General features: G+C 43.6%; 1 protein-coding gene across 7 annotated transcripts in view; it reads left to right on the forward strand.

Moving 5' to 3' along the window:
- The window catches only part of LOC137608024 (disabled homolog 2-interacting protein-like), a 100796-nt gene extending 78595 nt beyond the window's left edge, over window positions 1-22201 (forward strand). For all 7 annotated transcript variants that reach the window (XM_068333999.1, XM_068334000.1, XM_068334002.1 and 4 more), the window contains 10 exons: window positions 7792-7936; window positions 9068-9212; window positions 9456-9692; window positions 9796-9997; window positions 10613-10797; window positions 11947-12826; window positions 13991-14128; window positions 17300-17502; window positions 17580-17667; window positions 18695-22201. In XM_068333999.1, coding sequence (XP_068190100.1) covers window positions 7792-7936; window positions 9068-9212; window positions 9456-9692; window positions 9796-9997; window positions 10613-10797; window positions 11947-12826; window positions 13991-14128; window positions 17300-17502; window positions 17580-17667; window positions 18695-18862 — 2391 coding nt within the window. In that variant the 3' untranslated portion in view covers window positions 18863-22201. The remainder of the gene's footprint in view (window positions 1-7791; window positions 7937-9067; window positions 9213-9455; window positions 9693-9795; window positions 9998-10612; window positions 10798-11946; window positions 12827-13990; window positions 14129-17299; window positions 17503-17579; window positions 17668-18694) is intronic.
- The last annotated feature ends 2988 nt before the right edge of the window (window positions 22202-25189 follow it).

Below are 25189 nucleotides of genomic sequence, written 5' to 3' on the forward strand. Positions count from 1 at the left end.
ACTCCGCATAAGGGGCTGGAATACGTGGCTCTCTCCTCTGTGCGTGGTGTGTTAAATTGCTGTTGGCTTGTAGCGTGACTGTAGTTATATTAAGCACATGCGTGTTATTAAACTAGTCTAGTCTTGGTGCAAGTTATGCTTACCTTAATGTCATACTTTAAGATTCTTTTTTTTGTTTGGTTGCTGCCTTAACTTTGAAAAAGCATTTTTCTCGATCGCAAATTCTGACATCTTTTCCTCAAGTTTCATTTGCGCAAAGTTTCATTAGAACTTAGCTTAAAGATTTGCAAGATGTAAGAGTTGTTGACCCGACACACCCATTTACGGAATCAATGGGAGCAGCTGCTGAGGAAACTACGACACCTAGTGGTGAAATGTTGATTCTGTTCCCGCTAAAATTTTGTATCAGACCAATGTGGAACTATTTACACCAGTCCACACTTACTTTGGATTAATCAGTCATCCACGGAAAAGTTCGGCGAGCAATCACAATATACTAGCTACTCGTCAATACGGATACATAAATTGATAGATAAATTGTTGCTAGTATTGGAGCTGTAGCTGTATTATATTGGTTCTAATCAGAACCGGAAGTAACACGTGCTCAAGCAGGCGTCATACTGTCAAGACTGTTTAATAACCCCAGCATTGATTTTTTTTTGGGCAGCGGTTGCTTAAAATTGCTGACTTATGGAGGCAGAGAAAAGTGAATGCACTGACAAGGTCAGAAAAGAAGACGAAGGGATCTAGTTTCTGCTCTTAGCGTGGCGGTTTGTGTCTGCGGAGACAAACGGCAGCAGGCGGCAAAGAGCATTGTTCAGCTCTGCAAGGAATCTCAGCACATCGATCTGGAAGCTTCTGAACATCTCTCTTTGCACTCCGATTACAAAAGACTCTCCCTCCCTGCATCAGTATTCATCCCTTTTATCACTTCATTTTCATGACTTCAATTTGCATGTATTTTTTTTTACAACAAGCATGCACAACAATACATACAAAGCATTACTAGTAGAAAACAGAACAGTAAATCAAAATGCATCAACTTTTCTTACCCAGAAACTACTTACAAAACTACTCACGTCATTAAACCACACAAGCTTTGTGCTTCAATGGAGGCTTTTGTTGGTCCATCACATTTTGTGAGGGCTGTCTTGGTCCCACTGGGATGAATTTTGCCATCTCTGGTGCCCATTTTTACCCCAAAGGTCACCATGAGGGTTAAATATTCTTAACCGCCATACCTCAACAGCATGCTGTGAAATGTTTTACAGCCTTTTCTGTTTCCTTTTGTGATGTTGTTTAAATGTCATAGGAATCGCCATGGAGTAAAAATACCTGCAAAGAATTCAGAATTAACTACAGCTCTTTAGTGTCCCTGTAGTTTGCATTGTGCTCTCATGACTAACACTATACTCAGAGGTAAACATGGGATACATCAGACCTGCTAAACATCCGCATGTTGGCAAAGTCATTGTGAACTTGTTAACATACTGTAAATTAGCATTTAGCCCGAAGCATTGCTGTCTAATTACAGTACATATATTGAAGGCATAATTGTCAGTGTTGCTTTCAAGACTGAATGGAATGGAAAGAATAAATTTGTTTAGTTTTCAGATGAGATTTAAAGACCCAGTATGAGAACACTATCACGGTAAAGTAGGTAGAGATTGTATTTATTTATCAAATATCCCTAACAGAGCTTTGTCTGCGTCACTGAATGCAATAAATATACGACAAACACAGGAAACAAAAATATATATATATAGAGTGAAACACCATGTTGGAATGCTGATGACATTTGCTGTAAGACCCCCTCCGGTCAAACCTATCTTCATAATGACCGTGAGCACAAAAATCAAGGGAGCCGCAGCGCTTCCTGTTTTCGCGCTGAACGATAAGCCTGTGCGCCTACGGGAGGAGCCGCTTCCTCCGTTTCCAACCGGCCTCCGGTCGTCTCCGTCAACCTAATGTGACCCTCACCAAGTAGAGCTGCAGGCGACAGTGTTGTAATGCTAGCCACCGGTCTCCAGGGAGAAAGGCTACGGGAGGCAGAAAGAAACGGAAAGAAGAGGAGAGCGAAGGTTGGTCTGCTTCCTGCCCTCTTTCCATCTCGCAGCTGGTCTTTGTTTTTCTTACCTGCTGCAGTCATCCAGAGAATAAGCCCAAAATTATTCATTTTAAATGATCTAAAGGTTGTGTTGTCTGTATACACACACCCATCATTTTGTTTTCTAATGAATCCCATTAGTTCAACAGTCCATGACTTTTCTCATAATAGTCTTTTATATCTATAAACGAAATACGAATGTACAGAAAATACATGCATTTATACCTAAATTGTAATTCATACTTTGTTGGATGTCAGCATGGATGTGGAATATACTACAAAAAAAAACTTTGGATCAATGTTAGGATGCCCTGAATGAAAATTAAGTTCTTACATCCATATATAAATACTTTTGTACACATGAAAGGGCTATTATTTAGTTATAATGTCAAGGAAACATAAAGGACATCGATTCCTTGCTGGGTCAAAATGAGCTATCAAATGATTCATCCTATTTATCTTCAGTCCTTAAGAGCCTCAAAGAGAAATTCTCTGACACCAGTTCCATCATACAAGGCATTTTATTGCTCCGACGCTTGCATTTCTCTGCTCCATATTGCCAATGAAACAATTACAAAGCATTAACTTGACTTTTTACTCATTTTATTTTCCTCCTCTTGCCCACGCTCAAAGCAAAGAATTATTGGGACGCATGTCTTTGAAACGTCACCCTCCCTTTTGGGTTTGAGTCAGAAACGTGCGGTGTATAATCTTGACCCAGATTATGTGGTTTAAGTAGAAACCTGTGTGTCTACACTTTAACTTTAGAATGGTATGGCTGCAGATGATGCTGTAGAATATTATCAATGGAGATGTAAGCCTTGCCAGCACACACGGCCGTCCCTCGTGATGATGAGATTGTTGTTTGTACAGAAGTGCAAAGGACGAGACTTTATGAGTTTGTACTGGCAAAGTAACCCCATCTGCAGGGAACACTCATCTTTTTCAGCGGGATCCTGTTCCCCTGCATTTTATTAGATCTGATCAGCCGTGATGCATCGTCTAACCTCCACTCATACCCTTCTTTACATCACCGCCCTTTTCTCTGTGCATTGTGTGTTGGGGTTCTTTTTTTTTTTTTTTTTTGAGGCATAGTTTGTTTGATGAGATGTGGCAGCGATACAGAGAGCGTTCTACTTCTCCTTATTAGCACTGAAACAGAGGAGGGTGGGGGGTGGGAGGGGCAGTCTGCAGGATAGAGGGCATCAAAGAAAGGGATGATGGGAGGGGAGAAGGAGGAGCTCTTCTCTCTTTTAGGACGTGCTGGGATTTTTATTTTACTGGTGGTTCTGCAGGATTTAATGTGTGGTAACAAATCAAAGCAGACGCTGGTTTTTACAGGTCACTCGAAGATACTTGGAAGTCAGTACTTGTAATCTATTACAGTGAGTGTTCAACAGCCTCAATAAGGCGGACAGTGGTGTGGCTGTTGATTATATTCGCCGGTCCCCCCTCTTCAGTCCAGTGTAGGATCAAAACGGTTTGGGTGATCCCACAAATGAGAACTTTTTCTTTGTCGAGGCGACCAGCAGAAATTATTTATCTGCCTTTTTATTTCCTTCTCTGGATCCTCTTCCCTTTCGCTGTCCTCCTCCGTTTCCTCTCCAATCAGGCCTGGCTTCACCTCGGCTCAGCGGCCACGAGAGGAGGAGGAGACGAGGGAGGAGAGGCAGCCGCAAAGGGTCAGAGGTCAGAAAAAGATCATAATTGGGATGACAGTTTTTTTCTAAGAAAAATGAAATACAAGACCTCCAGTCTAATGTTGGCGAGGGTGTGCATTTACCACAAAAGGTCAGCCTTCCTCAGGCTTTTGTGCATTCTGTTCTTGACTACATCATATTTAGAATAACCACAAAATTGCTTCCAATCCTGGAGCTCTTGCGAGTATTTAAGATTTAAAGATGATAAATGCGTTGGTTAGGAATATTCTTTATTTTTTTAAAAATGTTAATAGCTTTGTATCATTAAATAACAAAATGTGAGATAACTTGCAATCCTGTGGGGGCAAATTACATTTCTGGACTATAAAGCATTATTGCATCAAGCATCATGTTTTTTGGTGAGTTTAAATATGGTCTCAGTTTGCTGAATTCAATATATTTAAGTGTTACCAATCTACAGAAATAACACCGCTCCTTGAAATTAGAATGTTGTTCATGCACCTTTGGCAGAAATTAGTCTTGTTTCACTCTGAAGCCACTATAGCATTGGCTTTAAGTTGTGAGTCACTGTGTCTCTGAAAAAGAAATTTTCTCCGGAGTTGCAGGTTTCTTGCAGACTACATCAAGATTCTCTCCAGGACTTTCTGATTTCATTTCACCCTCTAACCTCAGAAGTCTTCTGGGTCACCGGCATGATGCAACCACCTCCGTGTTTCACAGTGGGGATGCAATTTTGCTCTCATCAGAACATGAATTCTTGTTCCAGCCAGCTTCAGAGTCTTCCCAGATGACTTCTTGTAAACTTTAGTTGAGATGTCACTCATCCATAAACCTGGAAACGGTGAAGCGCCCGACAATCTCCTATCTCTGCATCCACCATACTGTCATAATGTCAGTATGATGGTGGTAGGTCCACATTTGACTCATCTGCAACTGGTGGCAACCGTCCGAGTCTAGCTGTAGATTCAACATCTGTCACAATGAAAGAGTATTCCATACTTTTCAGCTCCATTTGCAACCAGATTATCTTGTTCAGACTCAGGTGATCAGAACACATGCAGCGATTTCTAACATCGGTACAGTATTTAAATGACTTTGTAGATTAAAAATCGATTACTCTGTTAATATATCTTAAAACCAAGCGAGGTTGAACTTACTACTTTTATGAGGTTTGTCGATTGTCTCATTACGTATCCCTTTACACAACAAAACCCGGCAACAGATGCACACAAACAGGCGTAAACAGCTTTAATGCAACCGTGTGGGTTTGATTTAAATGCTTATTGATATTCACATTTGTGAAACTTAAGTTTAGATTGTGTCTTATGTAGGTTGTGTGTGTGTGTGTGTGTGTGTGTGTGCGCGTACGTGCATGTGTTGAATGTGCAAATGCATTTACCAAAAAGGCTCCTTTCGCTTCACATCAGTGGGTGATTGGCTCCCCGCGGTGCATCTTTGATTAGGCAGATAACAGGCGTCTGCAGCAGCCATAGACGCCACCGAAAAGGCTCTGTTCTTGTCTTTCCGCCTCCTCCTCTGTTCTTTAAAGACCGCTGCTCCCTCTCTCCTTCCACTCCTTCTCTTTTTCTCTGTCTGCATCTGTCACTTGCCTCCTCTCCCTTGCTTCTACACTGATTCCCCTAGTTTAACAAGCTGCCAGGGGACTTACATGAGAGTGCACCAAGAAATTTATTGAGGGGATCTAAACAAGGCATGATTCATCCCCAGATGGCTCCATTTCCATCGCTCCCTTTCATACTTTGAATTTTGGGAGCCTTAATACCAGTTTCCAACTTAAAATTTAATTTTAATTTATTATTTTAACCTGATGAATGCTATATTTTCTTCAAAGTAAGATGAATAAGCATCCAATCAAGATAATCACACTGTCATTTAACAAGTGAGCCGATACCTTTTTAGACTGGACATGCGGTGTTTTAAAGTGATGATGACATGGGTAGTAATTCCTCTGGCTATAACTTAAATCCATTTTTTCTCCCTTGGCTTCCTGCCTTCCTTTTTTTTTTTCTGGTTTTATGTGCGGCGTGTACAGAAACACTGCGTCAGGATCTCTGCTTGGGCACCAGAGTGAAAGTGATGAAAATGTTTGCTGCCATTATATGAAAATATGAGTCCTGTTATTGTTTTCTGGGTTTTTTTATTGACTTTTTTCTCTCCACATGCTGAGTTTCAGCTCTAAGTAAAATTCAAAGGATGATATAAATAGAGCTGTTTTTCTTCTGCAATACCAGAATTCTTTTCCTCACATGCTGGCCACCAGAATTTGAAAACCAATAACACGCTGTTTGTGTACGGGGAAAAATATATATATTAATGTGTATATTTTGATATACACTTACTATTTGTATTCTCTACTAATTATATGGGGGTAAAAGAGAGACTAGCTGGTGGACAAGAGATATTTCAGAGGATAAAGGATTTAAATTCATCACAGATGCACGTCTAAATACATGCTATATCACATCTGCTGAATGTGTAAATAACCAGCTGTATGCCTTCCAGATTACAGCATCACTTTATAAATAATACGTCAGTGTCGTGTTTGCAGCTTATTTACACATCTCACAAATAGCCTTCAAACAAAAGCAACTACAAGGTTCGAGCTTTTCCATCGAAAAAAGACATTTGCATCAATCTGGGCTTGCACTAGGAGGTAGTATGACTAAGCCACTGTGGCTCAGTGTAAAAGAATTGAGTAAGCCACAAAAAGGCACATTCTGTGTCCAAGACCGCATCTTGCTGTAATAGCAAGTAAAACTTACAAGTAAACATTGAGTAACACCAAGAATCAAATGTATTAAAATCAAAGTGTCTAAGTCAAAGTTCAAATGTCTTCTAGTCCAAGTAAAACTTATTAGTAAACATTGAGTCATACTTTGTATGACTGCATCTTCACATAGTCAATGTTTTCAAATGTTGGGGAGTGTAAAACCATGCTCGTCATAGGGGGGGTCCAGGGGTATTTCTATCCTACTTTATACAGGTATAAATGTGATATTCAACAATTGAAAACTTGCATTCACTATGTGAAGATACAGTCAATACATAATATTACTCAATGTTTACTTGTAAGTTTTACTTGGACTGGAATACATTTTAACTTTGGCTTAGACAACACCATTGGTATGCCATAGTTTAGTTGTGTTTTTTTTAATTCAATAATATGATTTTTCATTTCAATTTAAAAAGGCATATAAAATAGCAAGCAAGGTGAATATTGAACATTTACATGCATCGCTGGTTATTCCTGCCGGTCATAGAGATCAAAAGTATAATACTACAAAAAAGTATTGATAATATCTTTCATTTACCTTCTGATCGGTCTGTCATCACTCCTCCCCCCTCTCAGCGTTCACTATTTGTTGTTCAATTAGAATTTTAACAAAAAATCTACTATAAAACACTCTATTCTCATTTTCTTTCAATCGATCGTCCTCGACTTGTCGTACACCAATTAGCGGGTTTAGCTTGTAAAAAAAAGAGTCTTTTTGTTTTTCATTGGACGAGTGCATATTTAATGATCGGGAGCGTTCGGGTCACTTCGGCTATTTCCGTCGGCTATTATCGTCGGCATGCGGAAATAGCGGTGCTAGCGGAAAGTTTTAGCCTTTTTTCTGTAAAAATAAGAACGCCACTGTGGCTACACAGTCTAAAAACCTTGTAGCCAATCTGGAATTCACTTCGCCTATGGCGGAGTGGCAAATGGCCAGCGCAAGCCCAGATCAAGGTTGCGTTCATCAAGTGTTGTTGAATAGGACTAAGTCATCGACTTAAGTGGTTGAAGGTTTTCACCTTGATGCGGGAGTCAGGGCCGACTTACTCATCAGAAGAATACATTTCATTTCAGTCAATACAAATCAAGAGTTAGGAGGGTTTTTAAAAAAAAAAAAAATCTATTTCCAAAAGTGCAAAGCTTTCTCCTTGTAAAAGTTGTCATCAACAGAAGCCTTCTGGATTGCATCACTCGTTGTCATTAAGTCTTTTCTTCTTTGTCTCCTGCAGGATTTCCTCACAGATCTGATGATGTCCGAGGTGGATCGCTGCGGGGAGAACGAACACCTCATATTCAGAGAGAACACACTCGCGACGAAGGCCATAGAGGAATACCTCAAACTAGTGGGGCAGAAGTACCTGCAGGATGCCCTTGGTGAGTGAAGCAGTAAACTGGAAGAGCCTCAGATAATTCTTAAAAGCATAAGAAAAAAGTTATTGTGCTCAGTTTGTGCACAAACCACAGAGCTTATTCCATCGGCTGTATCTCGCAACCCTCTACATTACCTCACACCTGAAAACCATGACAACACGTCATTAAATTAAAATGTAAAGCCTACAAAACAAACATACAAAACCCTAAAGGCATAAAAAAAAAATGAAGGCACAAAAGAACTACCTCCATAAAATAGAACTGAAGCAACTCGTCGGGCATTCCTTGTTTTGTTGAGGCTCACTGCATCTCTCACCTCAGACTGTGACAGGAAATATTTCGCTCTGACCTTTCCAGTCTGTCATGAGGTGATTGTCTGACCCCCTACTCCTTTTTCCACATTGCTAGTCTTAGATTAGATCAAATGTGGCTTGTCTTAACAATAAACCCCCAGCATGCATGCCTGTAGTAGTCAAAAATGTACACAGCAGTAGTTTAATCTATAAACTGCACACATCCCTCTTGGCGCCCATCCTTTCTGTCTGCATGCCTCGCCATATATGTTTGTATTCCTTGTATTTTCTTTTTTAATCTTTTTTTGCGAACACTTCCTCTTTTCCCTTGTACTTTTTTCTAGGGTTGTTTTTTCAAGTTTATCGAAGACCAATAAATAGCACATCGCTGTTTTAGTGGAGTTTTTCTGTTTAACATTGGGATCAATTTTTGAAATGGTTGGGAACAGGATGGCCACAGGCTCCCTTTACAGGCTGTTGACTGATTGAAATCGTAGCGGTAATGGTGCATTTTTTATCCTAACGGTAGGACAAAAAGGACATTGTATTTTCGCCCCTGCTATTATAAATTTAACCTTGTTTGTCTTCTAGTTGTGTCAGCCTTTGTGCGTGTTATCGCAGGGCAAACTAGGGAGTGAACAAGGGCAGTATCAAACCATGTTCCCTCTAGCATTGTCATCCTATCCTTCTTCTGTCCCGGGTCAACTCAGCACCCTGAACCACATTAAATCAGACAACAAAAAGCTTCCACAGTCGTCTTTCCCACTGTGTTTCTCTCACAGATGCGTGAGGAGCAGCATTGGGAAGGTAAAGCTCTTATTTATTGTTCTGCTTCCTTCAGGAGAGTTCATCAAGGCTCTGTACGAATCAGATGAGAACTGTGAAGTGGATCCATCCAAGTGTTCGTCGGGTGATCTTCCAGAGCACCAGAGTAACTTGAAGATGTGCTGCGAGCTGGCCTTCTGCAAAATCATCAACTCATACTGGTGAGCAATGGGACACAGCATCTATCTATATTCATGCTATACAGCTTTAATGAAAAAGGAGACTTTAAAGCACCAAAATATGTCGTATACATCTTAAATGATTTCTTTTATTCCCAGGGATCTTAATCGCTTTAGGAAAATGAAATTAATTAATGGTATTTAATTTGAGCTGCATTTTCTTAAAAGACGTCCTTTGCTCTGAACGCGTGTAAGCACTATTAACGTATTCGTTATTCTCAACAGTGTTTTTCCTCGAGAACTAAAAGAGGTGTTTGCGTCATGGAGACAAGAGTGCAGCAACCGAGGCCGACCGGACATCAGTGAGCGTTTGATCAGCGCCTCCTTGTTCCTGCGGTTTCTTTGTCCGGCCATCATGTCGCCATCGCTTTTCAATTTGATGCAAGAGTATCCCGACGATCGCACGGCGCGTACGCTCACACTGATCGCTAAAGTCACCCAGAACTTGGCGAACTTCACCAAGTAAGTGTGTTTTTGTTTTTGTACCCTTAACAGTGTTTCGGAGCAGATAAAAGTTGAGGTCACTAAAATTAATCATGAACGCTCCTCTTTTTTTTTTTGTCAGATTTGGCAACAAGGAGGAGTACATGTCCTTCATGAACCAGTTCCTGGAGCACGAGTGGACCAACATGCAGCGCTTTCTGCTCGAAATCTCCAATCCAGAGACAATCTCCAACACGGCGGGCTTTGAGGGGTACATTGACCTCGGAAGGGAGCTGTCCACCCTGCACTCCCTCCTCTCTGAGGTGGTGTCGCAGATGGATCAGGTATATTACCGTAGGATGTATTATTCAACATGATGGAGAAAATGTTGCTGATGCATTAGCTTCCGTAATAGTTACAGAGAAATCCATACGTAGATGTTCAGTCGACTGCAGAAGGATAGAATCCAACTGTTTGCAGACATTCCAAAGTCTTCTGTGCATCATTATGCTGAGACTACATTAGGATGTTTATCATGCATCAATCAATAATTTATTATTGCATTGCATAAACAGGGAGAGAGCTCTCTAAAGCCTCAGCGGCTGCGTGAGGCATATTAATGGATTTACAAGGACATTTACATTAGCTGTGGTAAGAGATGGGAAAGCAGAGGCATGTTTTCATTTTTTGGTAGAGTATCTGAGCCTCTCAAACTTTGTATTTCAATAATTTAGAAATCAAAGTGAGTCTTTTTGACAGGCGAGTCCATCAGGCCGGCCGTCATTTAATTATTCAGTGTGTTTTCTGAATACGAGAGCTGATTGCGCGGCTCAGGGAAATAAGTTTGTCTAAAAAATATGCAGATATGAAGCAAAATCACAAGTAATGCACTTACTTAAATGATCCAGACTACAATTTTATTTGACTCAAGGAAAATAATTGTGTGTCTTTATCAACAGAGTGCAGCTTCCAAGCTGGGCCCTCTACCCAGGATTCTCCGGGAGGTGAACTCCGCTTTGTCAAACCCGTCCAGCATCATGACGCTGGGACAATCGTCGGACAACATGGGGTCGCCGCCGGCTGAGGCCAGCTGCAGCATCTCCAGCGGGTTGCAGAAGATGGTCATAGACAATGACCTTTCAGGGTACGGCCTATTTAAGATGTCATCGCCTGACGAGATAACCTGAGTTACTTCATTTATGTGGGGGGGCTGCTGCTGCTGCAGGGGGCGGAAGGTTGAGTTCTACACCACCTTTTTTGCTGACTGTTCGTCATGTGGATGGAGCATTAGCTCCAGCTTGCTTACACCAACCAGATGAAACCTCTCCTGTGGGTGGAGGCACAAAGGGACGCCACCTTATCGCGCTCATCTCCTACGCTCTCCCTGCTGTGAAAAACAGAAGCAAGGTGATCCCATAAGAAGATTAACACGGAAAGCAGAGGGAGCGACAGGAGGGAAGATATATTGTTAATAGATGGAAAAAATGGCGTCTCATAAACCCCGGTAAACACGGCAGCGCAATACCAGCAGGCAGATGAGATCATACCTCACATAATGGAAAGATTAGACAACCAGAGAAACAGGAAGTGAGGCAGCCGGCTAATATCATTATGCTAATGAGGGGCAAGAATCAATAGAAGTAATTAAGTGAAGTCCCTATATGACCTGATGTCAGAGCCTGATCTCTACTTTATCATAAGATCTCCTTGCTCATGTAGTGATGGTTATGTGTGTGCGTGTGTGTGACCGAAAACAGCATCCAAATGAGGCCCAGATTCTCATCTAATTTCTCGGCGACACGAAAAGCGGGAGAAAGACGAGAGAAGACTGAGGAAGGGGAAGAAAGTGAGCAGAATTAAGAGAAAGAAGTTAGGAGGGGAAGGGTAATGGGAGCGGAGGGAGAAGGGCACGGAGCGAGGCAGGAGATGAGCGTGATGTGAATGATGGAGATTATTGGGAGATAAATCTCTGTCAAGGTAATTGTCTTCTGGCAATAAAGCATCCGTCTGCCGGCCGGAAAGGAGGGAAGAGGAGGAGAGTGACGAAGCAAATGAGTCGAGACAAGACATCCATCCTGGGGAGACGTGTTTGGGGGTTTTTACATTAACAAATGTATTCTGTTTTTGTTTGGTTGTTTTGTGTTACAGCTTTTGATTTTATTTTTTTTTAGATTTGGAGTTAGCAAATTCTACTTTTGTCTTGTGGGTTCTTGGCGGTGATTTTGTGGCTGTTCTTTAGTTTTTAAAGTGCCTTCCTGATTAGAACTTACTTGTTGTTGGTTCTCTCTTTCAGATTGGTCGACTTCACTCGGTTACCCTCCCCTACCCCAGAAAATAAAGACCTGTTCTTTGTGACAAGGAGCTCAGGGATCCAACCTTCCCCGGCACGCAGTTCAAGCTACTCTGAAACCAATGAGCCTGACCTGGGCATGTCCAACGGCAGCAAGAGCCTGTCTATGGTGGACCTGCAGGACCCGCGCAGTCTGGAAGGCGGCCCGGCCCCCGGCTCCTCGGATGCATTGGTTGAAGGCCCGCCCGCCGCTGCAGGCTGGTCGGCTAGGGTCCCGCAACCAAACATCCCCGTAGGTCCCACCCTAAGGAGGCAAGGCCAGACCCCCGCCGCTATAGGAACAGAAAGCACCCCAGGTAGACCCGCCCAGCTGTTGGCCCCCTTGTCTTTCCAGAACCCGGTCTACCAGATGGCAGCCTGCCTGCCCGTGTCACCGCGTGGAATGACCGACTCTGGCTCAGAGTGCCACAGTTCTGTGAGTTCCCATAGCAACACCGAGGACGGACCAGCAGGAGGGAAGCTCGCCTTCCTGAATCACGGAGGAGGGGGCGGCGGCGGCGGAAGCAGCGGGGACGAGTACACCAGACGCTCAGGGGAGTTCAACCGCCGGCAGCTGTCACTCACGGAAACGCCGCACCAGCCCACCGTCCCCAGGCAGAACAGCGCCGGCCCCCAGCGGAGGATAGACCAACCTCCGCCTCAGAGCATCACCCGAGGCCGCACGCCTCCCAACCTGAACAGCGTTCCCTACCCGCGGCCGTCGTCCGGCAACATGATGACGTCGTCGCCCGACTGGCCCGGGAGCAGCGCGCGGTTACGGCAGCAGTCGTCTTCCTCCAAAGGTGACAGTCCTGAGACCAAGCAGAGGGCGCAGCACAAACAGGTACGGGACTCGCACGACGCCTCGACTGTGCAACACGCATCTTCAGCATGCAATAATTATGGAGGATATTCATCAGGGCATTATTCAAGAGTCGACCGTTGCCGCCTCGGTCTATAATTACATGAAATTACAGTAACGATTGAGAATCCTATTATAAAACATGCATTTATCCCATTGCATGTTAGCCTGTGTGGGTGGTGTATGCAATCTGCACAACATGTCCCAATGAACTACAGTCATTGTGTGTGTAATTACAGTAATTCACACATGAGCAGCTCATCGCTTCACTACTGTTTTATCGATCACGTTTAACAGGCTTGGAATTAATTAGCATTCTGTTAAATCTTGATATTCTCCATGTGATACACGGGATTATGCAGGAGACGGCAGGCGCCATGGATACCAGCAGATGCGGTGCCATGTGTGGAGTATCGGCATGTGTTTCTAGTTCAAAACAGAACGATGCTTTTGTTTGGGGAAATCTATTTTTACTATAGGAAGGTCAGGACTGGAGCCAAGAACACCAGTCGGCAGTTTTCGTGCTTTCGTCTTTATGAAATAATCTGTAGGATTATATTTAGGTGAACGTAACGACGTCTTGTGTTAAAACAACTCACACGTAGCGTCAGTGGCTGAACCAGCAAAGCTAACGTCATGGTTCCAGCCTGATTCCGAGGAACCTTTGCTGCATTTTTAAATAGGTAAGTTATATCTTAGCCTGCAAAGTTGTGTCCACCATTTCTGCATCAAGGTGCCACTGACTGAATCTCACACACACACACACACACACCTTAGCTCGATCTGCCTCCGGGGTGATTTGATTTCCACTCATTAAATCCCATTTATTTACCTTTCTTGCAGCTGGTGTGATACTGTAGCTCCACACACTCACATGTTTGCATCAGGTGTTCAAAGTTTGCGTGTGTGTGTGTGTGTGTGTGTGTGTGTGCGCGCACGCGTGTGTGCATGGGTGGTTGGGTGCTGGAATACAGGAGTGTGTCTCCATTCCACCTGCTGCTTCGGGTCCAGATGAGTCGGTGCATTTCAAGCTTGTTTCTGTTGTTTCTGTGCTGTTGTTCCACCCTGCCTCCCCTCCCCTCCCTGTCACCTGCCCTCAGCTCATGGGTGTGTGTGTGTTGTGTTGTGTTGTGTTGGTTTTACTAGGCCCCCTCCCCAGTGAACCCCAGTGCGCTGGACCGCACAGCAGCCTGGCTATTGAATATGAATTTGCAGTATTTAGACCATGAGGGGATGGAGTCCGAGTCACTGAGAAACAGAGCGGATCTGACTCAGGTGGAGAAGGTAACCTGCCTCCTCATCCAACCTTTGACCTTTACCAACCCCTCCTTTCACAAACCACCTCGACTTTCAGCCCTGATGCTCCCACTCAACTCCTCTTCCTCTCTTTACCTCTCATTGGTTCCCACATTCACCTCCCTTCTTAGCCTACGTTGACTACTTTGCTATATTTGGTCCCAGTTTAACATCAGTGAAGTCTGAGGTCTTCAAGACTCACCTGAAGTCATAATATTAACATTTACAACCTCAGATCAAGTAAACAGTGCAACAGGGAGCTACAAACCGTAGCAACAGGAGTCTTGAGTTGCAAATCAAATCATTGTTTTCATTATTGGCTCATCATTCATCAATATGATCTATAAACTGTCAGAAAATGTTCATCATTATTTCTCTCAGCTCTAAACATTTTTACTTTACTGTCATTATAAGAGATAAAAAGCAACAAATTCTTATGAAATGCTTAATGTGTGACAGGCTAAAGCAGTTAATCAATAATAAAAGATTGATCAGTGTTGATCACGTAGAGCCAAAGCAGACAATCGTAAAACTCCACACACTCTCCAACTTCCTCCCCTCTCTATGACCATATTAGGCTATAATTCAAGCCCAGCGCAGGTGTGTGTGCTTGTGTGTGAGCAGCACATCCACATAGACACGTTGCTACTTGTGCACGCTTTGCATCCATGTAACACGTGGGGGGGTGGGGGGCTTTTTCTACTGCTTCCTCTGCTTCCATTCCTGCTTTTCTTGTCTGTAACCTTTACGACCGTTCACCCTCAGCTTTGTCTCTGCGCTTTGATTGGCTGCCACGTTCTACCACTTTTTTCTTTTTTTTTTTCTATCCATAATGAATACAAACCTGTCATCCCAACACAGCTCATGCTTTAATGGAAGCCAGCAGCCCAGGCAGTGAGAGCAACCAAAGAAGGCAATAAGTTGAGTCTGAACAAAGAAGCCGCTACCGCCTTAAAATAGCAGAGCGGTGGCGGCGAGAGCAGGATTGGAAACAGCAGCTCAGACGGCGGCTGCAGCTAATGGTCCGTAAGCAGGGACAACACAAAGCCCCGCAGCCCTGGTTTAAGCTTCCACACTTGTGTTAACTGTACTTATGCAGCGATCGATAACAAATAAGGCAGCACATTCCTTTTTGTATGGAGGAGCAGACATCGGAACATAAATGCTGATTTGCGTGAACGCAAATAAACACAAAGAAGTTTTCCACTTGAACCCCGTTGAGTATTGATGATGATGCCTTTAATAGCAGATGATGAGTAGTACCGTTTTTATGACATAAATGTAATTGTGGGCTTTTGTTATCGGGGGGAAAAAAATAACGTCTGGTGTGTGCATTATCGCAAAGAACACCAAACTATTCCCTAAATGTTTTATCTGTGTTACAGTAAGTAGAATTACACAAGTTAGTAAGTAATTATGGGCTGGGTTTACGATGCCATCGTCACTATTAAGAGTCTTAGTTTTTAATTTTTTAGCCTTTTATCTCCATTTCTAAATTCCATTAAATGAGAGACCTTCATAGATATGGATCTTTATCTGGCACTAATGCCAAAAAAATGAATTGAATGCCTTTTAATTTAAAGTACAGTGCAATCAATTTTATATTATTCCTTTTCTTTACTGGACAGAAAAAGGAGTTTTAGAAAAACTTACAGTGAAAACTTTTCTTTTATGGTTCCTTTTGTCTTGTGAAAGATGCGAGTCTGGTGTGGCTGCACTTTGATTCTCTTTAATTCTATTCTGTGTTCTGTTTTATTATTCATATAAGTGCTGCCTCCATAATCACAAAAAGAAAATCCCTGAGGATTTCTGTTCCGTTTCAGACTGACGCAAAGATACACAAATACTGTTCAGATATTCTCAGATGTCAGCGACACATTAAATGATGAAGAAAATGTCTCAATTTGGTTCTATTCATTTACTTTTAAAGGAAAATTTTGATCGCCTCCACTGTCGTTAGATTTCCTCTGGGTCGACCTTTGACCCGTGCTTCATATGGACAGAGTAGATACGAGGAATGGAAGTGGGTGGAGGTCAGCAGTGAGGTTAAAACCACTAGCTGGTGTTATTTAGAGAGGGCGGAGGATGTTTGTGGAGAGAAGTTGCAGCTGTGATTTATAGTTTTGCATTATTTTAATTCCATATAAGAAGAGATTTCAGTTTAAATACTCGATTTACATTTTAAAACTGTCCAAGAAGTTTTCCTGGAATCTCTAAAAGGGAAAACTTTGTCAGGGACAAGTGGATGTGGCCAGGAGGCCTGTGTTTGCCTCCCGCTGCAGCGACAGGTCAGTTCAGGATGCTGATTATAAAGGATGTGTTTTCCAGGTTTGGATCAATACAATAAAAACTAACTAAAAACTAAAGCTTTTGTTAAATTCATTGATCGATCAAATTGATTTTGATGACTGATGATCTGATGTCACGAGATGGAAACATTTACCTCACTGCCTTTCTGCTGCCCTGCTGATTAGCAAACACTGACATGCTTAAGTCATTCCACTGCGACTGTAAACTTCCTGTCGTGTTTTATTTTGTGTTTTATTCTCGTCTGAGTCCCAGAGTCCCTCGCTTTTAATATGATTTTTTATTTTTTTTTTATCCAGAAGAGATTTCCTCCATTAGTTCCTCCTCCTCGCCTGAAGACAAGCTTCTCTCAGGTCCGCCGGGAGGTCAGGGGGAGATTTTAGGCTTATTTCACAGACCAGACTCCCTCCTTCCAGATCCTCTTTGTCTTTATCCCTCCTCAAATTTCCTCCGTGTCATTTTTTTCCTCTCCAGTACCTCTCGACGTCTCGGTGCTTTTAGAGCCAAAACCGGAGGTCTTTTTTTTTTTCTTTTCTACAATGACGAAATGGTCTGGTTTGATTAAGAGAGATGATAATTTGATTAGAAGGCAGGCATATAGCAGGAAACGGCAGTAATGATGAAAAAGGCTTGAAGTTAAGATTTCCTCGGAGACCGTTTCTCTTTTTGCTCGACAGAAATTATCCTCAGGAGCAAGAAGATGTAATCTCAGGCCTGATTGAGGGTTTTTCTTCTTGTCCTTTATGGTAATGAAGAAGGGGTTCCTGCTGATAGGGCTGATGATGATTATCGTGGCGATGATGGAGACGGTGGCGGCGACAAATCGCCTCATCTCTCTGCTTCTCTCTCCAGTATCAGCAGGAGATCGCCGTGCTCCAGGAGAAGCTGCGGGCGTCGGTGCAGAAGCTGGAGGAGTACGAGGCCCGTCTGAAGGGCCAGGACGAACAGGCCCAGAAGGTTCTCATGGAGTACCAGGCCAGGCTGGAGGAGTCGGAGGAGCGCCTCCGCAGGCAGCAGGACGACAAGGACCTCCAGATGAAGGGCATCATCAGCAGGTAGGAGGCGGGAGGAGGCGAGTGGCGTGGCTCTGTCCATCCCATTGTAGGGCCTGACTCACGTCTCACCTTTCCAGATTGATGTCGGTGGAAGAGGAGCTGAAGAAGGATCACTCTGACATGCAGGCGGTGGTCGACTCCAAGCAGAAGATCATCGACGCTCAGGTGAGTCTGATTCCTCAGCAGCACCGCCTCCGGTCCGGTTCCGGATCCGGTCAGGCAGATAGACACTCACCGTCCAGATCTGGTGTCCTCTGCCGGAGGAAGCGAGGGTCACTGACAGACGAGGAAATGTTTAATGCATGGGTGTCGACGAATCAGCCTCCTTTCCTTGCTAGTTTTAAACACACAAGTCTAGTTTTCTAGTTTCCCCACGTGCTTCATATTCATGGAAAAAAAACCTTTCCAGAAAACAGAGAGGTGCTGCTTTAGATTGTTAGGAGGCGGCGCCTGATTGGGCGTTTCTGTTCCCAGAGAGGCTTAAATTCTGCTCCAGCGTTCGCTGCAGCCACGCGTGGAAAACAGGCCCTCTGTTCGCTTCAGGAAGTGTGTACCGCATGCATGGAGACGCAACACAAACGCTCATCATTTCAAATTAATGTCACTGACTTTGCAACAGACGTGTGTGTGTTTTTGTGTGTGTGTGTGTGTGTGTGTGTGTGTGTGTGTGTGTGTGTGTGTGTGTGTGTGTGTGTGTGTGTGTGTGTGTGTGGGTGCATGCATACGTAATTTCCTTCACGCTTTAAGAAATGAGACTTTGCATCTGCAAACAATCACGCAGCGGTGCGGCGACACGTCGCCTCATCAGTAAACAGGAGAAGAGAATGGAAATCAAAAATCTCATTATGAGTCTGTGTGTGTGTGTGTGTGTGTGTGTGTGTGTGTGTGTAAGGTGATGATGCGTTATCAGCTAGCTTCGTTCTTCAAGAAATCCCACGAAGAAGCGTGTACAAGCTGATAATTGAGGATTCATTCACCGAAGGAAAAAACTGCCTCCAGCTCGTGACGTCAGCTCCGCCCATCCTCTCCTGGAGGCGTTGTCGCCCCACCTTAATTAAATTAATGCAAAATCGATTTAGCAAGTCAAAACCAACTAATATGACTCGACGGGTTCTAATTGCAGCAAATCCTCCAGAGAGACTCTGCGTTAATTTTTTTTCTTCATTCATCTTCTGTTTTTCTGTCCGTGCAGGAGAAGCGCATCGCGTCGCTGGACGCGGCGAACGCCCGTCTGATGAGCGCCCTGACGCAGCTGAAGGAGCGCTACAGCATCCAGAGCCGCAACGGCATCTCCCCCACCAACCCCACCAAACTGCAGATCACTGAAAACGGAGAGTTCAGGAACAGCAGCAACTGCTAGACCGACCGACGTCCGACCCGGCGAATGTTTGGCGTGTACAGATGCTCAGACGGGACGTCTGCGTGGGTGCATGCGAGATTTCAAGACTGCCTGCGTTATCTTAGGAAGACTTTTCCACCTTTTTGGACCGAGGTCATCTCCCCGAGGGGGTTGCCCGGAGGAGGCGGTGGCACTTCAGCGAGACAGATCATCAAACGACCTGCGTCAGGATGGGGACAGCCGGAGGAGGCGGGGCTAAGCCTGTACATATGAGACTCACCTGACCAGGGGTCGTTTGTGTTCGCTGGGACGGTTCAAGATCCCGCCGACGCCTGGGACAAACCACTATATAACCACAGCCAGAAACATGGTCATCTTACTGTAGCAACCCTCCTCCTCTGCCCACCCCCCTCCCCACGCCCCCACATGACCAAACAGAGCCGAACACGCATCTAGGATTCCTTTCTGTTGCTTTATTTAAAGTCATTTATGAAGAACCAAATAAAAAGATACAGATATTTTTAGTCCAAAACAATCTTTATGTCCCGTTTCACTCCTTGGGTGTGTTCCCGAGCGTTCTGCAGACGCCCCCACCTCCAACCCCAACCCCCCCATCCTTATGTAGTGCACTTTGTGAAAAGCTATTGGTACATGAAACGCCTTAAGTGAGGAACACACCTCCACTTTATCCCACAGCTCCCCTATTTCTGCAAAAAAAAAGGCACAAATGAAACTGTGGATTTGTAAAGAATACCAGAATGAATTGTACACATTTAAATGTATTATGAACGCTAAAGTAAATGAATTCTATGTGAAGCTATATTAATGAGATTTAATATAGATGTACGCATTTCTTTCTTCTATAGAGTATACACACATATCTATATCTATATTTGATAACCTCAAATATAAATACAGCCCTTTATTTACGAGCGAGTTTTATTTTTCTGTTAGGATGATAGACTGTAGGGTGAAGCTCCTGGAGGAAGAGGACGAGGAGGCCACGTGGAAAAACCTTCTCCTCACGCCATTCCTCCGCTGGATGCGTCTGCGCCTGCGCAGTTTGCAGATCGGTTGAGACCAGGTCGGTTCTGGTTTAATCCACGCGTGGTCTCCTCGCTCCGGAGAGCTCCTTAGAGGCGTGTTTTGACACGCCCTCATCGTCTACACTGGACTGGCGGGCCGTCGAAAGAAAAAAAAACAACCCGAAAACGGCCTCCTCGGTTACGTTTTACCTTCGTTCATCAGTCGCGTTTAAATTCACCGCACCTAACTGTGACCTTCTCAATAGTTCCTTCATCTTGTCTTACTCTCCTCCACCTTCTTCCATCCTTTGTTCTTCTCAGTGTGAAGATGTTAACTCACGAGGTTCGGTCCCGCTAACCTCCCTCCTCATCTTCGCAACCCCCCCTGTGTATTTTTGTATATTTTTGTCTCATTTTTTTTCTCTTACCTGTAACAGACTGTGTGCATTCACACCTGAGGCACCGCCTCTTTTTGGCGATGCTAGCATTAACGTTAGCATCAGCGCCATCATTTATTCCCCCTTTTGTTGCCAATTGGAAGATATCGATGAACGGCTAGCTGCAGACGTATACAGTGAAGAATTGAGTGTTTTGAAGACCTTGGAAAGTGTACATTAAATGCTCCCACTATTTTTACCGGATGCTAACAGAGCTTTTTGTAAATGTATGTCGTGCAAAAATTCTGCTGTATCATTATGGATATTGTAAATACAGAATAGCTCAGTCGGTGATCTATCCTCATCGGGTAGAACTGTACAATTAAATTAACCTTGTCAGTGTTCTCCCTGTTAAAGCTATTGTTTTTGTATTTAGGGTGTAAAATCAGTAGCCAAAAAAACGGATTACGTAGGAGTTGGACTTGTGGGAAGTGGCGGAGAACGCGTCGTTGGTTCCATGCGGGTCTGGATGACATTCACAAGCACAATCCGGTATTTGTCATCGGTCTAGCTCTGTGCACTTTCACGTTTACTGGTCACTGTTTTATAATTAGCTTGTTCTTTTTAGTGCAGCGCCGCTTTTAGGTGTTTAAAAATGTCTTCACGTTAAAAACCGGACAAAGGGATTTTTTATTTTTTTTATTTTGGACAGATTGTTCAAAAAAAACGTCACGTGGAGTAGATCAGCATTTTCACGTTTAAAAAATTTTTTTGAAACTTTTTTTTTTTTTTTTTTTTTAAAGTTTAGAGATTTATGGCTTTCCAGAAATGTTCTTCACCTGGAAACATTAAAGTGAGACTGTGCTAATTTGACCTGAATGAGATATAAATGACAGCGTTAAAGCTAATCTGAATCTGGTAGCTAACATTAGCAATTAGCAATGTTTAGTTATATTTTCCTGTTTTGAGACGAAGGCTTGTTGAGTCACTACAACAGTTTAGCATTTGGGCTAAATACTAAACTAAAGCTCATGGCAGCTGAAAGTTCTCAGGCTAAAGGTACAATTTTGCTTTTTACATTACTTTTAGCGTATAATGCTAGTCTTAATTTGGTTTATTAATTTGTTCTGTCCTTGTGCTAGCATTGAGCTAAATGCTTAACGACGAGTGCAGAGGTCACAGCTGTTTCTTAGCAAAGTTTAGCTAAAACAAAAGTTTTAGTATTTACTCTTGTAAAACCAGTTGATAATTCTGGGGCTAATTAAGCCAAGTAAGGTTTAGAATTTAGATAAAATAAATAAATAAATTAGCCATTAGACTCTTATTGTTTTGTTTTGTTACGGCTTTTAATAGCATTTTGGTTGTGATGGCAAAAGTTAGCTGATTTTAGCATGTAACGGGTCATTAATCCAGTTTACTGACTTTGACTCTGCTGCTAAGATTTAGCTACACCTTTATTTAAAAAAATCAAACTTTATTAACTATGATTTAAAGGATGATTTAACATTCAGCTAAAAGAATATTTAGCCTTGGGAGTCGGCAAAAGTTAGCACAGTCTCGCTTTAAACAGTCACGTAAAATGCTGAAGTGTGATACCAAGCTGTCTCCTACACCTCAGTAAATAATGTTTATTGTCTAATTTGATTTGTCAGTTTATTTATCCATCCATGCCCCCCCCCATCAGAAACCGTGAGCTCACTCCTCACAACAGTTCACCAAAAGATCAATCAATATAAAGCTATAAAGTGACAGATGTTGTATGTTTTCTATTATCTTGTAGAAAATACTTTTGTAAGTATGTTTAAAGTATAAAGTATTGCTGGATTCCGCTTCGTTTGACAACAGTGACAAAACAATAATGTACAGAGGAATTTGTGTTGAGAAAAATGTGGCTGTGCAATTTATGTACATTTGCAACTAGACCTATTAAAGTTTTATTTAGCTATTTTAAAATCTCACTGCTGGTCTGTGAGTGTTTTTGTAACCGTGGCTTGTAAACCAAGCGTAAAGCTACGATAAATCCTCGAACCAGTGACGTGCGGTGAGGTGCACGCACCAACACTACATTCCCCACAATGCAACGGGAGCGGAAGTTAAAAATTGCAGATAAGAACCATGACGATAAATAGATATAAACTATAACTAAAATATAAACAGTATTAAATTAAATCCATTCAACCGCCTGCGATGTTTTAACCAAATTTTTGACCACATTGTGGAAGAGTGGGCCAAGTTTACTCATGTCCGAATGGCGCCCCATGGGACTTTGCGACACTTCTGCCGAAAACTGTTTCCGTACTCGGCGCCCCATTCATTGAGAACGTGGACGCCCTCTTTGGCGGGGTGACTGTACTGCAACCACACAGCGGTCAATGAGCCCAGAAAACAGCGCTTTGACGTTTCCTGTATCGCAGATATTTTCTGAATAAAAAAAGAATATAATCTAATACAATGTATTAATCCTTGCTTGTTATATTGTAGCCATATATTATAGGAAATTGTTTTATGATCGTTGATCCTTGCAGGGTTCAATAAAGCAATAAGCGATATAGATGACATGTTCTTGCATGTATATGTATATTTAATATATATATACATATGTGTTCGTGTGCGTGAGTTACATAGGATGATTAGTGTCACTGGAAAAAAAAAAACAAGCTCTGTGTTGTGAGGTAAAAGTCGGAATTCCGAGACGTCATCACAGCAGCAGCACCGGCTTCATTCTCACGTCTGGATCGGTAACGCCTCCCTCATCATTGATAACATGTTGTCACTTTTACGTCAGGTGGAGGGAACAAAGCAATCACGTGTAAATTAAAAATGACGAGTGTGGTCTATTATTTTCTACTGTGTGAGCAAAGGAGCCTGAAAAACAAGTTTTTCAGAAATTAAAATCTACTTTCTGGTTGGATCCATTGTAAAGTAATTACGACGCAAACTGTCAGCAATCAGAGCAATAATGTGATCAATTCCAGGGATATTGACACGATTGGCGGCGCACCGCGCTGTTTGATCCATTTCAACACATCTGGGACCGGCCGGTGTTTCGGATCACCCATTGACCAATAAACTGTGTGACCTGGGGCGTGTATTGGAGCGCCGGAACAAATCGGACATCACTACTAGGAAGCTGAGCTGTCCGTCTGGCAGACCTCCATCGTAGCCCGAGCGGCAGTCAGGCTGCTACAAACAGATCAGTGAATCAATTGGTGAATCAATCGGTGAATCAATCGATGAATCAATCGGTGAATCAATCGGTGAATCAATCGATGAATCAATCGGTGAATCAATCGGTGAATCAATCGATGAATCAATCGGTGAATCAATCGGTGAATCAATCGATGAATCCTGGTCTCTGGGGATATAGAATAATGGGGTTATGAAGCCTTAAATCAGAAGCGGCTGATATAAATATTCCAGTGCCAAGCATTAGGCCCCGTCCACACGATGTCGGAACGGTTTCTGTTGCCTTCCGTCCACACGACAACGGAGTTATCCGGAAAGAAAACGAAACATTTTGAAAACGCTGGCCGAGGTGGATTTTTTTTTTTTTAAACGCTGGGTCTGTGTTGTGGTGTGGACGGTGTGTCCCACTGTCCGCAACTTTATTTACCCGGGGGGCGTGTCCCTGCGAGGAAAACCGCTGTGACGTCACGCATGTGACTCGTTTCTACAGTACGAACGAGCTAAAACCGGATGTTTTCTGACGTATAACAGCTCCACGTCGAAGATGCGTTGATAAACATGCTTTGCAATTGAATATTTGTTGGTCTGTTTCTTTATTTATGTGTCATAAAGTTTATGTATTCATTCATTCATTCATTCATTCATTCACGTTCCTCGCCAAAGACGCCGACGCCAGTTCTGGGTCAGACCGGGACGCGCTGCCTGCTGGTGGGAGAACTCTGATGAAGGTCGTCCTTCAGGAGGAACAGCGTGATTTTCCCCACGTCCCGGTCCTCCTGTCCTGTCGTTCCCGGAGTCGATCCGCTTATACATGTGTTGATCAACGCACTGACGCGTTTACGTGTCAAAACGCTTGTCGTGTCGACTCGAATCGTTTTCGATGCCGGGTAAATAAAGTTGTGTTTTTCAAAAAGTTCCGGCATCGTGTGGACGGGGCCGCAGAGACACCGCGGGCTGCCGCCAGGCGCCAATCACCCGGGGGTCACAATTTCTTCAGGTTTGTAGGTAATAGCAGCAGCAAAGGTAGGATTGAGTTTTTGGGAGGAAGAACCTGAAATGTGATGAATAGAAGAAAAAAGACTACTGAACCAGAAAGTATCGACCAACAGAATTGTATTAATATTTTATAATGTACAACAGAAGCATAAACAGTTCAAGTCGAATATGTATTAAAAAAATCACTCGTCCACAGTCCCGTAGCTCCTGGTGGTGGGACGAGCTTCTGTGGAGGGGGGGGGGGGTGTTCCAGTGCTGGTGGAGGACCTTCAGCGGCTCCAGCACGTTGTTCTGGTCGGGGAACTGCAGTCAGAGGAATACCGACAACGGCTCCCAGACCCGTTTCGTTCGCGAACGACAACGGCTCCCAGACCCGTTTCGTTCGCGAACGACAACGGCTCCCAGACCCGTTTCGTTCGCGAACGACAACGGCTCCCAGACCCGTTTCGTTCGCGAACGACAACGGCTCCCAGACCCGTTTCGTTCGCGAACGACAACGGCTCCCAGACCCGTTTCGTTCGCGAACGACAACGGCTCCCAGACCCGTTTCGTTCGCGAACGACAACGGCTCCCAGACCCGTTTCGTTCGCGAACGACAACGGCTCCCAGACCCGTTTCGTTCGCGAACGACAACGGCTCCCAGACCCGTTTCGTTCGCGAACGACAACGGCTCCCAGACCCGTTTCGTTCGCGAACGACAACGGCTCCCAGACCCGTTTCGTTCGCGAACGACAACGGCTCCCAGACCCGTTTCGTTCGCGAAC

This window comes from Antennarius striatus, chromosome 15, assembly GCF_040054535.1.
Source record: "Antennarius striatus isolate MH-2024 chromosome 15, ASM4005453v1, whole genome shotgun sequence".
Lineage (NCBI taxonomy): Eukaryota > Metazoa > Chordata > Actinopteri > Lophiiformes > Antennariidae > Antennarius > Antennarius striatus.